The sequence below is a fragment of the Pseudophryne corroboree genome, chromosome 11 (assembly GCF_028390025.1).
Source record: "Pseudophryne corroboree isolate aPseCor3 chromosome 11, aPseCor3.hap2, whole genome shotgun sequence".
Classification (NCBI taxonomy): Eukaryota; Metazoa; Chordata; class Amphibia; order Anura; family Myobatrachidae; genus Pseudophryne; species Pseudophryne corroboree.
This window is the reverse complement of record NC_086454.1, coordinates 142,004,279-142,020,103: the sequence shown is the minus strand read 5'-3', so window position 1 is coordinate 142,020,103 and position 15,825 is coordinate 142,004,279. Positions and strand designations below refer to the sequence as shown.

At 47.5% G+C, this 15,825-nt stretch overlaps 1 protein-coding gene and 1 long non-coding RNA gene across 6 annotated transcripts in view; one reads left to right on the top strand and one right to left on the bottom strand.

Moving 5' to 3' along the window:
- The window catches only part of LOC134969138 (phospholipase A and acyltransferase 2-like), a 58,545-nt gene extending 48,659 nt beyond the window's left edge, over window positions 1–9,886 (top strand). For all 4 annotated transcript variants that reach the window (XM_063944876.1, XM_063944875.1, XM_063944877.1 and 1 more), the window contains one exon: window positions 8,885–9,886. In XM_063944876.1, coding sequence (XP_063800946.1) covers window positions 8,885–8,986 — 102 coding nt within the window. In that variant the 3' untranslated portion in view covers window positions 8,987–9,886. The remainder of the gene's footprint in view (window positions 1–8,884) is intronic.
- The window catches only part of LOC134969139 (uncharacterized), a 226,552-nt gene that overhangs the window by 182,129 nt on the left and 28,598 nt on the right, over window positions 1–15,825 (bottom strand). The gene's annotated exons all lie outside the window — the stretch shown is intronic.

Here is a 15,825-nt window from a genome sequence, read left to right as displayed (position 1 = left end):
AGAGGTAGCTACAGCCGTGGACTAACGTACTGTGTCTGCTGCTAATATAGACTGGATGATTGATAATGAGATGAAATCAATATATATATGTATGTATATATAATATCACTAGTACTGCAGCCGGACAGGTAGATAATATATTTATTAGGTAATGATGACTGATGACGGACCTGCTGGACACTGTCAGCTCAGCAGCACCGCAGACTGCTACAGTAAGCTACTATACTATAGTAGTATGTACAAAGAAGAAAGAAAAAAAAAAAACCACGGGTAGGTGGTATACAATTATGGATGGACTGCTGAGTGCCGACACAGAGGTAGCTACAGCCGTGGACTAACGTACTGTGTCTGCTGCTAATATAGACTGGATGATTGATAATGAGATGAAATCAATATATATATGTATGTATATATATATCACTAGTACTGCAGCCGGACAGGTAGATAATATATTTATTAGGTAATGATGACTGATGACGGACCTGCTGGACACTGTCAGCTCAGCAGCACCGCAGACTGCTACAGTAAGCTACTATACTCAGTCTATAGTAGTATGTACAAAGAAGAAAGAAAAAAAAAACCACGGGTAGGTGGTAAACAATTATGGATGGACTGCCGAGTGCCGACACAGAGGTAGCTACAGCCGTGGACTAACGTACTGTGTCTGCTGCTAATATAGAGTCTAGACTGGATGATAAATTATTGATAATGAGATGAAATCAATATAATATCACTAGTACTGCAGCCGGACAGGTACTATATATATTTATTATGTAATGACTGATGACGGACCTGCTGGACACTGTCAGGTCAGCACAGCACCGCAGACTACTACAGTAAGCTACTATAGTAGTATGTATAAAGAAGAATGAAAAAAAAAAAACCACGGGTAGGTGGTATACAATATTATATATATATATATATATATATATATATATATTAAACTGGTGGTGATTGATTATTAAACTGGTGGTCACTTCAGGACAGGTCACGTTGCAACTTGCAACTAGTACTCCGAGGCCTAAGCAGACAATCACAAAATATATTATTATACTGGTGGTCAGTGTGGTCACAACAATGGCAGTGTGGCACTGACTCTGGCAGCAAAAGTGTGCACTGTACGTTATATGTACTCCTGAGTCCTGCTCTCAGACTCTAACTGCTCCCCACTGTCAGTGTCTCCCCCACAAGTCAGATAATACACTTACAGTCACACTATCTAATCTATAAATATCACTTCAGCAAGTAGTATTATAGTAGTATACAGTAGTACTCCTCCTAATGGGTTCACTACGGCTGGCCGGCGGTCGGGCTCCCGGCGCCCAGCATACCGGCGCCGGGAGCCCGACCGCCGGCTGACCGACAGTGTGGCGAGCGCAAATGAGCCCCTTGCGGGCTCGCTGCGCTCGCCACGCTACGGGCACGGTGGCGCGCTACGCGCGCCACACTATTTTATTCTCCCTCTATGGGGGTCGTGGACCCCCACGAGGGAAAATAAGTGTCGGTATGCCGGCGGTCGGGCTCCCGGCGCCGGTATACTGAGCGCCGGGAGCCCGACCGCCGGTATACAGAAGACCACCCCTCCTAATAATGCTCCCCGAAAATACTGTGTCTCTCTCTTCTCTAAACGGAGAGGACGCCAGCCACGTCCTCTCCCTATGACTCTCAATGCACGTGTGAAAATGGCGGCGACGCGCGGATCCTTATATAGAATCCGAATCTCGCGATAGAATCCGAGCCTCGCGAGAATCCGACAGCGTGATGATGACGTTCGGGCACGCTCGGGTTAGCCGAGCAAGGCGGGAAGATCCGAGCCTGCTCGGACCCGTGTAAAAAACCTGAAGTTCGGATTCAGAGGAACCGAACCCGCTCATCTCTACATGTAACATCACTCTGGAGCAGCCTAGCATCATCCGAAGAAGCTGGGCTGCTCCCTTTGAACAGTAGATGTGCAGTGTCAGTGCCTGAATCACAGGAGCAGAGTGCTGCAAGCAATTGTCAGACTTCAGCACCCGGCTCCTGTGAGTGTGAGAGCAGAAGGCATTTTGGTGTCACCCCCTCCGAGGGTGACACCTGGGTACGGACCACACCCCCCGCACCCACCTTCTGATACCACTGCCCTAGGCGAAGACTGGCTTGTCCTCCCAATATGCAACAGGTACCAGACGGATTTTTTAAAACAGATCCAAGTTACTTGGACCTGTTTTAAAAAATCCGTCTGGTCCTTGTTGCATATTAGGAACTCTAGGATATATACTTTCTTGGTAGGGACAATCCATTTCTTATCTCCCATCGGCACACAGAATTTAGGAGGCTCCAACACTACGTCTTTAGGGAGCTAAAAACAATGTTATATGGCTGCTCTGTGCATTGTTATATGGCTGGTCTGTGCAGGTAAGCACACTTAGGTCTGGCATTGATCTTATTACTTAGCATTTTTTATCTTTTTTTTTCTCTAACGTCCTAAGTGGATGCTGGGGACTCCGTCAGGACCATGGGGAATAGCGGCTCCGCAGGAGACAGGGCACAAAAGTAAAAGCTTTAGGATCAGGTGGTGTGTACTGGCTCCTCCCCCTATGACCCTCCTCCAAGCCTCAGTTAGGTTTTTGTGCCCGTCCGAGCAGGGTGCAATCTAGGTGGCTCTCTTAAGGAGCTGCTTAGAAAAAGTTTTTAGGTTTCTTATTTTCAGTGAGTCCTGCTGGCAACAGGCTCACTGCATCGAGGGACTTAGGGGAGAGAAGTTCAACTCACCTGCGTGCAGGATGGATTGGCTTCTTAGGCTACTGGACACCATTAGCTCCAGAGGGAGTCGGAACACAGGTCTCACCCTGGGGTTCGTCCCGGAGCCGCGCCGCCGACCCCCCTTGCAGATGCTGAAGATTGAAGGTCCAGAAACAGGCGGCAGAAGGCTTTTCAGTCTTCATGAAGGTAGCGCACAGCACTGCAGCTGTGCGCCATTGTTGTCACACACTTCACACCAACGGTCACGGAGGGTGCAGGGCGTTGCTGGGGGCGCCCTGGGCAGCAATGTATAATACCTTTTATGGCTAAAAATACATCACATATAGCCCCTGGAGGCTATATGGATGTATTTAACCCCTGCCAGGTCTCAGAAAAACGGGAGAAGAAGCCCGCCGAAAAGGGGGCGGGGCCTATTCTCCTTAGCACACGGCGCCATTTTCCTGCTCAGCTCTGCTGTGAGGAAGGCTCCCAGGCTCTCCCCTGCACTACAGAAACAGGGTTAAAACAGAGAGGGGGGGCACTTATTTGGCGATATGATTACATATGTGAAAATGCTATAAGGGAAAACACTTGTATAAGGGGTTGTCCCTGTATAATTATAGCGTTTTTGGTGTGTGCTGGCAAACTCTCCCTCTGTCTCCCCAAAGGGCTAGTGGGGTCCTGTCCTCTATCAGAGCATTCCCTGTGTGTGTGCTGTGTGTCGGTACGTGTGTGTCGACATGTGGGAGGACGATGTTGGTGAGGAGGCGGAGCAAATTGCCTGTATTGGTGATGTCACTCTCTAGGGAGTCGACACCGGAATGGATGGCTTATTTAGGAATTACGTGATAATGTCAACACGATGCAAGGTCGGTTGACGACATGAGACGGCCGGCAAACAAATTAGTACCTGTCCAGGCGTCTCAGACACCGTCAGGGGCTTGTAAAAACGCCCATTTACCTCAGTTGGTCGACACAGACACAGACACGGACACTGACTTCAGTGTCGACGGTGAAGAAACAAACGTATTTTCCTTTAGGGCCACACGTTACATGTTAAGGGCAATGAAGGAGGTGTTACATATTTCTGATACTACAAGTACCACAAATAAGGGTATTATGTAGGGTGGGAATAATCTACTTGTAGTTTTTCCTGAATCAGATAAATTAAAGTGTGTGATGATACGTGGGTTTCCTCCGATAGAAAATTATAGGAGGTATACCCTTTCCCGCCAGAAGTGAGGGCGAGTTGGGAAACACACCTTAGGGTGGATAAGGCGCTCACACGCTTATAAAAACAAGTGGCGTTACCGTCTCCAGATACGGCCGCCCTCAAGGAGCCAGTTGATAGGAAGCTGAAAAATATCCTAAAAAGTATATACACACATACTGGTGTTATACTACGACCAGCAATCGCCTCAGCCTGGATGTGCAGCGCTGGGGGGGCTTGGTCGGATTTCCTGACTGAAAATATTGATACCCTTGACAGGGACAATATTTTATTGAATATAGAGCATTTTAAGGATGCATTTCTATATATGCAAGATGCACAGAGGGATATTTGCATTCTGGCATCAAGAGTAAATGTGATGTCCATATCTGCCAGACGATGTTTATAGACACGACAGTGGTCAGGTGATGCAGATTCCAGACGGCACATGGAAGTATTGCCGTATAAAGGGGCGGTCCATAGGACCTGGTGGCCATGGCAACAGCTGGAAAATCCACTTTTGTTACCCCAAGTCACATCTCAGCAGAAAAGGACACAGTCTTTTCAGTCTCAGTCCTTTCGTACCCATAAAGGCAGGCGGGCAAAAGGCCAGTCATATCTGCCCAGGGTTAGAGGAAAGGGAAGAAGACTGCAGCAGGCAGCCCATTCCCAGGAACAGAAGTCCTCCACAGCTTCTGCCAAGTCCGCAGCATGACGCTGGGGCCATACAAGCGGACTCAGGTGCGGTGGGGGGTCATCTCAAGAGTTTCAGCACGCAGTGGGCTCACTCGCAAGTGGACTCCTGGATCTTACACGTAGTATCCCAGGTGTACATTGGAAATTCGAGACGTCTCCCCCTCACAAGTTCCTGAAGTCTGCTTTACCAACGTCTCCCTCCGACAGGGAGGCAGTATTGGAAAAAAATTCACAGGCTGTATTCCCAGCAGGTGATAATCAAAGTACCCCTCCTACAACAAGGGAAGGGGTATTATTCCACACTATATTGTGGTACTGAAGCCAGACGGCTCGGTGAGATCTGAAAGATTTGAACAATTACATACAAGGATTCAAATCAAGATGGAGTCACTCAGAGCAGTGATAGCGAACCAGGACGATATGGTGTCACTGGATATCAGGGACGCTTACCTACATGTCCAAATTTTGCCCTTCTCACCAAGGGTATCTCAGGTTCGTGGTACAGAACTGTCACTATCAGTTCAGACGCTGCCGTTTGGATTGTCCACGGCACCCCGGGTCTTTACCAAGGTAATGGCCGAAATGATGATTCTTCCTAAAAGAAATATGGACGCTTTCCTGATAAGGGCAAGGTCCAGAGAACAGTTGGCGGTCGGAGTAGCACTATCTCAAGTAGTTCTACGACAGCACGAGTGGATTCTAAATATTCCAAAATCGCAGCTTTTTCCGACGACACGTCTAATGTTCCTAGGGATGATTCTGGACACAGTCCAGAAAAGGATGTTTTCTCCCGGAGAAGAAAGCCAGGGAGTTATCCGAGCTAGTCAGGAACCTCCTAAAACCAGGAAAAGTATCAGTGCATCATTGCACAAGGGTCCTGTGAAAAATGGTGGTTTCTTACAAAGCGATCCCATTCGGTAGATTTCACGCAAGAACCTTTCAGTGGGATCTGCTGGGAAAATGGTCCGGATCGCATCTTCAGATGCATCAGCGGATAACCCTGTCTCCAAGGACAAGGGTGTTTTCTTCTGCGGTGGCTGCAGAGTGCTCATCTATGAAAGGGCCGCAGATTCGGCATTCAGGACTGGGTCCTGGTGACCACGGATGCCAGCCTGAGTGGCTGGAGAGCAGTCACACAAGGAAAAAATTTCCAGGGAGTGTGATCAAGTCTGGAGATTTCTCTCCACATAAATATACTGGAGCTAAGGGCAATTTACAAGGCTCTAAGCTTAGCAAGACCTCTGCTTCAAGGTCAGCCGGTATTGATCCAGTGGGACAACATCACGGCAGTCGCCCACGAAAACAGACAGGGCGGCACAAGAAGCAGGAGGGAAATGGCAGAAACTGCAAGGATTCTTCGCTGGGCGAAAAATCATGTGATAACACTCTCAGCAGTGTTAATTCCGGGAGTGGAAAACTGGGAAGCAGACTTCCTCAGCAGGCATAACCTCCACCCGGGAGAGTGGGGACTTCAGCGGGAAGTCTTCCACATGATTGTAAACCGTTGGGAAAAACCAAAGGTGGACATGATGGCGTCCCGCCTGAACAAAAAACTAGACAGATATTGCGCCAGGTCAAGGGACCCTCAGGCAATAGCGGTGGACGCTCTGGTAACACTGTGGGTGTACCAGTCAGGGTATGTGTTCCCTCATATGCATCTCATACCAAAGTACTGAGAATCATAAGAAGGAGATGAGTAAGAACGATACTCGTGGTTCCGGATGGGTCAAGAAGGACTTGGTACCCGGAACTTCAAGAGATGCTCACGGAAGAACCGTGGCCTCTACCTTTAAGAAAGGACCTGCTCCAGCAGGGGCCTTGTCTGTTCCAAGACTTACCGCGGCTGCGTTTGACGGCATGGCAGTTGAACGCCGGATCCTGAAAGGGCATTCCAGATGAAGTCATCCCTACCCTGGTCGAAGCCAGGAAGGATGTAACCGCAAAACATTTTCACCGCATTTGGCGAAAATATGTTGCGTGGTGTGAGGCCAAGAAGGTCCCTACAGAGGAATTCCAACTGGGTCGTTTCCTACATTTCCTGAAAACAGGACTGTCTATGGGCCTAAAATTAGGGTCCATTAGGGTTCAAATTTCGACCCTGTCGAATTTCTTCCAGAAAGAACTTGCTTCAGTGCCTGAAGTTCAGACGTTTGTAAAAGGGGTACTGCATATACAGCCTCCTTTTGTGCCCCAGTGGCACCTTGGGATCTCAATGTTGTTTTGAGTTTCCTAAAGTCACATTGGTTTGATCCACTCACCACTGTGGACTTAAAATATTTCACATGGAAGGTGATGATGCTATTAGCCCTGGCTTCAGCCAGGCGTGTGTCAGAATGGGCGGCTTTATCATATAAAAGCCCTTACTTAATTTTTCATTCTGACAGGGCAGAATTGAGGACTCGTCCTCAATTTCTCCTTAAGGTGTTTTCTGTTTTTCACATGAATCAACCTATTGTGGTACCTGCGGCTACTAGGGACTTGGAGGACTCCAAGTTACTTGACGTTGTCAGGGCCCTGAAAATATATGTTTCCAGGACGACTGGAGTCAGAAAATCTGACTCGCTGTTTAGCCTGTATGCACCCAACAAGATGGGTGTTCCTGCTTCTAAGCAGACGATTGCTCGCTGAATTTGTAGTACAATTCAGTTTGCACATTCTGTGGCAGGCCTGCCACAGCCAAAAATCTGTAAATGCCCACTCCACAAGGAAGGTGGGCTCATCTTGGGCGGCTGCCCGAGGGGTCTCGGCTTTACAACTTTGCCGAGCAGCTACTTGGTCAGGAGCAAATACGTTTGTAAAATTCTACAAAATTGATATCCTGGCTGAGGAGGACCTGGAGTTCTCTCATTGGTGCTGCAGAGTCATCCGCACTCTCCCGCCCGTTTGGGAGCTTTGGTATAATCCCCATGGTCCTGACGGAGTCCCCAGCATCCACTTAGGACGTTAGAGAAAATAAGAATTTACTTACCGATAATTCTATTTCTCGTAGTCCGTAGTGGATGCTGGGCGCCCATCCCAAGTGCGGATTGTCTGCAATACTTGTACATAGTTATTGTTACAAAAAAAAAAAAAATCGGGTTGTTATTGTTGTGAGCCGTCTGTTCAGAGGCTTCTACGTTTTATCATACTGTTAACTGGGTTCCGATCACAGGTTGTACAGTGTGATTGGTGTGGCTGGTATGAGTCTTACCCGGGATTCAAGATCCTTCCTTATTGTGTACGCTCGTCCGGGCACAGTATCCTAACTGAGGCTTGGAGGAGGGTCATAGGGGGAGGAGCCAGTACACACCACCTGATCCTAAAGCTTTTACTTTTGTGCCCTGTCTCCTGCGGAGCCGCTATTCCCCATGGTCCTGACGGAGTCCCCAGCATCCACTACGGACTACGAGAAATAGAATTATCGGTAAGTAAATTCTTATTTTTTTAAAGTAAATATCATAGAAATACTAAAATTACTATGACAAGCAGATACCAAATAAATATCTGGAGGTGATTCCCGCTAAAGGAGTCTTTGATGTTGGATTGTGGCTATACTGGTAAAGTTTGATATATTGCGGGGGTGGGTATAGGCAATCGATATGTCTGACGTTCAGACATATTACGTCGGCTGTGCATCACAGCCGATGGCCGATATATCTGAAGCTATATCGGCACATACGGCTGTGTGTACAGATGGCCATACACTTGCTGCCGGAACTGAAGTCAAAGTAGTGATGTCAGGACGACACATCAAGTGGTCAATTGGCTGTCAAGTTGTCCAGGTGTATATCCAGCTTTAGAGGAGTGTTTAGAAGTAACAGTTGTCTTTGACTGGTACTTGTATAAAGCCCAGTAACTGTAATGAATTCAGTGATGTCTTCATTTCAGACCGCTCAGTTGATTACAGTTGTTTAGAGTTGCTTACTGAGCTGTTTAGTCATTATGTCAACATTCAGTATATTGACATCGACATAATGTCAACATGGTCACAATGTCGTCATTGTGAATGTCATCCATCAGAATGTTTACACTACAGGTTTATTGTTAGGCTGCAGTTTAGGTTAGGGTAGGATTAGTTCTCTAACAGCCGGGAGACTTGCCCACTCTTCCAGGAGGCTGGGAGCTCCATCCGATTTTAAGGAGCCTCCACGCTATTCCAGGACAGTAGGCAAGTATGATTATTAGCAAGGGAATAGAATTGTGAGGTTTGGAATGTAGAAAAGAATGTGATGCAGAGAAATACTAGAATACTATTGTAGTTTTTATGTTCCTTTGCAGGCTGCTAATGTTACACTGTACGCAGCTGTTGGAGGCGGGATTGTAGCTGCGGCACTGGCCACCATTGCAGTTGTTGTGAGGAGCAAACGGCAGAACCAGTGACCATATGATTCAGCATCCATATAATGGTGGGAGAAGACACTGAAGTGCACCAAGAAGTGTTGATGGAGCAGTATATTTGTGTTGGCATACTCACCTGGCTCTATTAAAACAAGAAGCCTGCCGGAACTAATAAAACGATGTTTCTTTATAGGCATAGTACAGTAAGTGGCAAGACTCCTCCTAAAGCCAGGTCCTTCTCAGTCATACATTTGTGTGCTTCTGCGTCTCCGATCGCTGACCCCTATGCTTGCATTAGTCTGCTATTATTAAAATCTCAGTGTAAACTGTTACTCAAAACAAAACACCTGAAAATAGCAGAGGCACGACTTTCTGTTATTTGGTCTTGTGTAAGAGACACATAAAAGTACTGGAGTTAATGAAAACTGTCTGCCTTATATTTCTAAACTCTTTATCTAGCTGTACTGCAAAATGGTATTGTGATTTATCAGGTTTCAAAGAACAGTAAAAGATAGCCTATTGTCCTGAGGTCCATGCAGCGTCCAGAGCTTGTTTTAGGCTACATGGATACGCAAAGTGAATCTTGGATTACTTGATTTGTCATCTTTTATTTGCAGTGCTTACTTTATTTGATATAAATGTCCATCTCTCGCTTAATTGAATTATGACAGTCTGCCATATGGGAATACTGTATGATGAGAGCAATTAGCCCATTCTATGGAACCCATTCAGTCTCCGTTCGAGATACTGTAAATGTCATTCATACTTTTTCCTTCTAGGTTGGATGGACCACATAAATGTACATGAGTGCCCCATAAAGACAGCAGCTGTATCAAGGGACACTGGTAGAGAGTACATAAAATGAGTGGCGTTTTCTAGGAAAGGTTTTGAATTTTCTAATATGCATGTCTGAGCAGGCCAATAAAGTGATTGATCTACCTACATGATGTAACTTTATGATTGGTTAACATACAAAGTCAGCAGCAATCTCTAGATAAATGAACCAACTGCCCACTTTCAAGGGCCAATTACAGTAAGGGTAGATTTAGAAGCTTTAGTAAAACAGACAAGTGGAGGTGTTGCCCATGGCAACTAATCCGATTCTATCATTTTCTAGAATGCAATAGAGAAATGATGGCGAAAATGTGATTGATTGCTCTGGGCAAAATTTCCACTTTTCATTTTTAGACGATTTAGCAAATTTATCCCATATTCTCTTAAACCAGAGGTCCCCAAGCGCAGTCCTCAAGACACCCCAGTGGTCCAGGTTTTAAGTATATCCATGTTCGGCCAGAGGGGACTTAATTATTACATCAGACAATTTGATTTAACCATCTGTGCTGAGCCATGGATATACTTAAACCCTGGACAGTTAGGGTGCCTTGGGCACCGCGTTTGGGAACCTCTGTCTTAAACTATGATTTAACCTTTTTTTGGGCTAACTGTGTAGTCTTCGGCAATCTTGATTTGCTGAATATGATATTCATTAGACATATTCTAAATTATTTTCTCTAACGTCCTAGTGGATGCTGGGGACTCCGTCAGGACCATGGGGATTAGCGGCTCCGCAGGAGACAGGGCACAAAAATAAAGCTTTAGGATCAGGTGGTGTGCACTGGCTCCTCCCCCTATGACCCTCCTCCAAGCCTCAGTTAGGTTTTTGTGCCCGTCCGAGCAGGGTGCAATCTAGGTGGCTCTCCTAAAGAGCTGCTTAGAAAAAGTTTTTAGGTTTTTTATTTTCAGTGAGTCCTGCTGGCAACAGGCTCACTGCATTGAGGGACTTAAAGGAGAGAAGTGAACTCACCTGCGTGCAGGATGGATTGGCTTCTTAGGCTACTGGACACCATTAGCTCCAGAGGGAGTCGGAACACAGGTCTCACCCTGGGATTCGTCCCGGAGCCGCGCCGCCGACCCCCCTTGCAGATGCCGAAGATGGAAGAGGTCCAGAAGCAGGCGGCAGAAGACTTTTCAGTCTTCCTGAGGTAGCGCACAGCACTGCAGCTGTGCGCCATTGTTGTCAGCACACTTCACACAGCGGTCACGGAGGGTGCAGGGCGCTGGGGGGGCGCCCTGGGCAGCAATGTATAATACCTTTTTTATGGCTAAAAATACATCACATATAGCCCCTGGGGGCTATATGGATGTATTTAACCCCTGCCAGGTCTCAGAAAAACGGGAGAAGAAGCCCGCCGAAAAGGGGGCGGGGCCTATTCTCCTCAGCACACAGCGCCATTTTCCCTCACAGAAATGCTGGTGGGAAGGCTCCCAGGCTCTCCCCTGCACTGCACTACAGAAACAGGGTTAAAACAGAGAGGGGGGGCACTGATTTGGCGATATGATTACATATATTAAAATGCTATAAGGGAAAAGCACTTATATAAAGGTTGTCCCTGTATAATTATAGCGTTTTTGGTGTGTGCTGGCAAACTCTCCCTCTGTCTCCCCAAAGGGCTAGTGGGTCCTGTCCTCTATCAGAGCATTCCCTGTGTGTGTGCTGTGTGTCGGTACGTGTGTGTCGACATGTATGAGGACGATGTTGGGAGGCGGAGCAAATTGCCTGTAATGGTGATGTCACTCTCTAGGGAGTCGACACCGGAATAGATGGCTTATTTAAGGAATTACGTGATAATGTCAACACGCTGCAAGTCGGTTGACGACATGAGACGGCCGGCAAACATATTAGTATCTGTCCAGGCGTCTAAAACACCGTCAGGGACGTTATAATGCCCATTTTATCTCAGTCGGTCGACACAGACACAGACACGGACACTGACTCCAGTGTCGACGGTGAAGAAACAAACGTATTTTCCTTTAGGGCCACACGTTACTTGTTAAGGGCAATGAAGGAGGTGTTACATATTTCTGATACTACAAGTACCACAAAAAAAGGGTATTATGTGGGGTGTGGAAAAACTACCTATAGTTTTTCCTGAATCAGATAAATTAAAGGCGCGGGGTTCCCCCGATAGAAAATTATTGGCGGTATACCCTTTCCCGCCAGAAGTTAGGGCGCGTTGGGAAACACCCCTTAGGGTGGATAAGGCGCTCACACGCTTATCAAAACAAGTGGCGGTACCGTCTCCAGATACGGCCGCCCTCAAGGAGCCAGCTGATAGGAGGCTGGAAAATATCCTAAAAAGTATATACACACATACTGGTGTTATACTGGGACCAGCGATCGCCTCAGCCTGGATGTGCAGCGCGGGGGTGGCTTGGTCGGATTCCCTGACTGAAAATATTGATACCCTTGACAGGGACAGTATTTTATTTACTATAGAGCATTTAAAGAATGCATTTCTATATATGCGAGATGCACAGAGGGATATTTGCACTCTGGCATCAAGAGTAAGTGCGATGTCCATATCTGCCAAAAGATGTTTATGGACACGACAGTGGTCAGGTGATGCAGATTCCAAACGGCACAAAAATGTATTGCCGTATAAAGGGGAGGAGTTATTTGGGGTCGGTCCATCGGACCTGGTGGCCACAGCAACTGCTGGGAAATCCACCGTTTTTACCCTAAGTCACATCTATGCAGAAAAAGACACCGTCTTTTCAGCCTCAGTCCTTTCGTCCCCATAAGCATATCTGCCCAGGGATAGAGGAAAGGGAAGAAGACTGCAGCAGGCAGCCCATTCCCAGGAACAGAAGCCTTCCACCGCTTCTGCCAAGTTCTCAGCATGACGCTGGAGCCGTACAGGACCCCTGGATCCTACAAGTAGTATCCCAGGGGTACAGATTGGAAAGTCGAGACGTTTCCCCTCGCAGGTTCCTGAAGTCTGCTTTACCAACGTCTCCCTCCGACAGGGAGCCAGTATTGGAAACAATTCACAAGCTGTATTCCCAGCAGGTGATAATCAAAGTACCCCTCCTACAACAAGGAAAGGGGTATTATTCCACACTATATTGTGGTACTGAAACCAGAAGGCTCGGTGAGACCTATTCTAAATCTGAAATATTTGAACACTTACAAAGGTTCAAATCAAGATGGAGTCACTCAGAGCAGTGATAGCGAACCAGGAAGAAGGGGACTATATGGTGTCCCGGGACATCAGGGATGCTTACCTCCATGTCCCAATTTGCCCTTCTCACCAAGGGTATTTCAGGTTCGTGGTACAGAACTGTCACTATCAGTTTCAGACGCTGCCGTTTGGATTGTCCACGGCACTCCGGGTCTTTACCAAGGTAATGCCCGAAATGATGATTCTTCTTCGAAGAAAATGGACGACCTCCTGATAAGAGCAAGGTCCAGAGAACAGTTGGAGGTCGGAGTAGCACTATCTCAAGTAGTTCTACGACAGCACGGGTGTATTCTAAATATTCCAAAACCGCAGTTGTTTCCGACGACACGTCTGCTGTTCCTAGGGATGATTCTGGACACAGTCCAGAAAAAGGTGTTTCTCCCGGAGGAGAAAGCCAGGGAGTTATCCGAGCTAGTCAGGAACCTCCTAAAACCAGGAAAAGTGTCAGTGCATCATTGCACAAGAGTCCTGGGAAAAATGGTGGCTTATTACGAAGCGATTCCATTCGGCAGATTCCACGCAAGAACTTTTCAGTGGGATCTGCTGGACAAATGGTCCGGATCGCATCTTCAGATGCATCAGCGGATAACCCTATCTCCAAGGACAAGGGTGTCTCTCCTGTGGTGGTTACAGAGTGCTCATCTTCTAGAGGGCCGCAGATGCGGCATTCAGGATTGGATGCTGGTGACCACGGAGGCCAGCCTGAGAGGCTGGGGAGCAGTCACACAGGGAAAAAATTTCCAGGGAGTGTGATCAAGTCTGGAGACTTTTCTCCACATAAATATACTGGAGCTAAGGCCAATTTATAATGCTCTAAGCTTAGCAAGACCTCTGCTTCAAGGTCAGCCGGTATTGATCCAGTGGGACAACATCACGGCAGTCGCCCACGTAAACAGACAGGGCGGCACAAGAAGCAGGAGGGCAATGGCAAAAACTGCAAGGATTTTTCGCTGGGCGGAAAATCATGTGATAGCACTGTCAGCAGTGTTCATTCCGGGAGTGGACAACTGGGAAGCAGACTTCCTCAGCAGGCACGACCTCCACCCGGGAGAGTGGGGACTTCATCGGGAAGTTTTCCACATGATTGTGAACCGTTGGGAAAGACCAAAGGTGTACATGATGGCGTCCCGCCTGAACAAAAAACTGGACAGGTATTGCGCCAGGTCAAGAGACTTTCAGGCAATAGCTGTGGACGTTCTGGTAACACCGTGGGCGTACCAGTCGGTGTATGTGTTTCCTCCTCTGCTTCTCATACCCAAAGTATTGAAAATTATAAGACGTAGAGGAGTAAGAACTATACTCGTGGCTCCGGATTGGCCAAGAAGGACTTGGTACCCGGAACTTCAAGAGATACTCACAGAGGACTCATGACCTCTGCCGCTAAGAAGGGACTTGCTTCAGCACGTACCATGTCTGTTCCAAGACTTACCGCGGCTGCGTTTGACGGCATGGCGGTTGAACGCCGGATCCTAAGGGAAAAAGGCATTCCGGAAGAGGTCTTTCCTACCATGGTCAAAGCCAGGAAGGACGTGACCGCACAACATTATCACCACATGTGGCGAAAATATGTTGCGTGGTGTGAGGCCAGGAAGGCTCCACGAAGAAATTTCAACTCGGTCGATTCCTGCATTTCCTGAAAACAGGAGTGTCTATGGGCCTCAGATTGGGGTCCATTAAGGTTCAAATTTCGGCCCTGTCAATTTTCTTCCAGAAAGAATTGGCTTCAGTTCCTGAAGTCCAGAAGTTTGTCAAGGGAGTACTGCATATACAACCCCCTTTTGTGCCTCCAGTGGCACTGTGGGATCTCAACGTAGTGCTGGGATTCCTCAAATCACATTGGTTTAAACCACTCAAATCTGTGGATTTGAAATATCTCACATGGAAAGTGACCATGATGTTGGCCCTGGCCTCGGCCAGGCGAGTGTCAGAATGGGCGGCTTTGTCTCACAAAAGCCCATATCTGATTGTCCATTCGGACAGGGCAGAGCTGCGGACTCGTCCCCAGTTTCTCCCTAAGGTGGTGTCAGCGTTTCACCTGAACCAGCTTATTGTGGTACCTGCGGCTACTAGGGACTTGGAGGACTCCAAGTTGCTAGATGTTGTCAGGGCCCTGAAAATATCGGTTCCAGGACGGCTGGAGTCAGGAAAACTGACTTGCTGTTATCCTGTATGCACCCAACAAACTGGGTGCTCTTGCTTCTAAGCAGACGATTGCTAGTTGGATGTGTAGTACAATTCAGCTTGCACATTATGTGGCAGGCCTGCCACAGCCAAAATATGTAAATGCCCATTCCACAAGGAAGGTGGGCACATCCTGGGCGGCTGCCCGAGGGGTCTCGGCATTACAACTCTGCCGAGCAGCTACGTGGTCGGGGGGAGAACACGTTTGTAAAATTCTACAAATTTGATACCCTGGCTAAAGAGGACCTGGAGTTCTCTCATTCGGTGCTGCAGAGTCATCCGCACTCTCCCGCCCGTTTGGGAGCTTTGGTATAATCCCCATGGTCCTGACGGAGTCCCCAGCATCCACTAGGACGTTAGAGAAAATAAGATTTTACTTACCGATAAATCTATTTCTCGTAGTCCGTAGTGGATGCTGGGCGCCCATCCCAAGTGCGGATTGTCTGCAATACTTGTACATAGTTATTGGTACAAAAATCGGGTTATTATTGTTGTGAGCCGTCTGTTCAGAGGCTCCTACGTTGTCATACTGTTAACTGGGTTCAGATCACAAGTTGTACGGTGTGATTGGTGTGGCTGGTATGAGTCTTACCCGGGATTCAAAATCCTTCCTTATTGTGTACGCTCGTCCGGGCACAGTATCCTAACTGAGGCTTGGAGGAGGGTCATAGGGGGAGG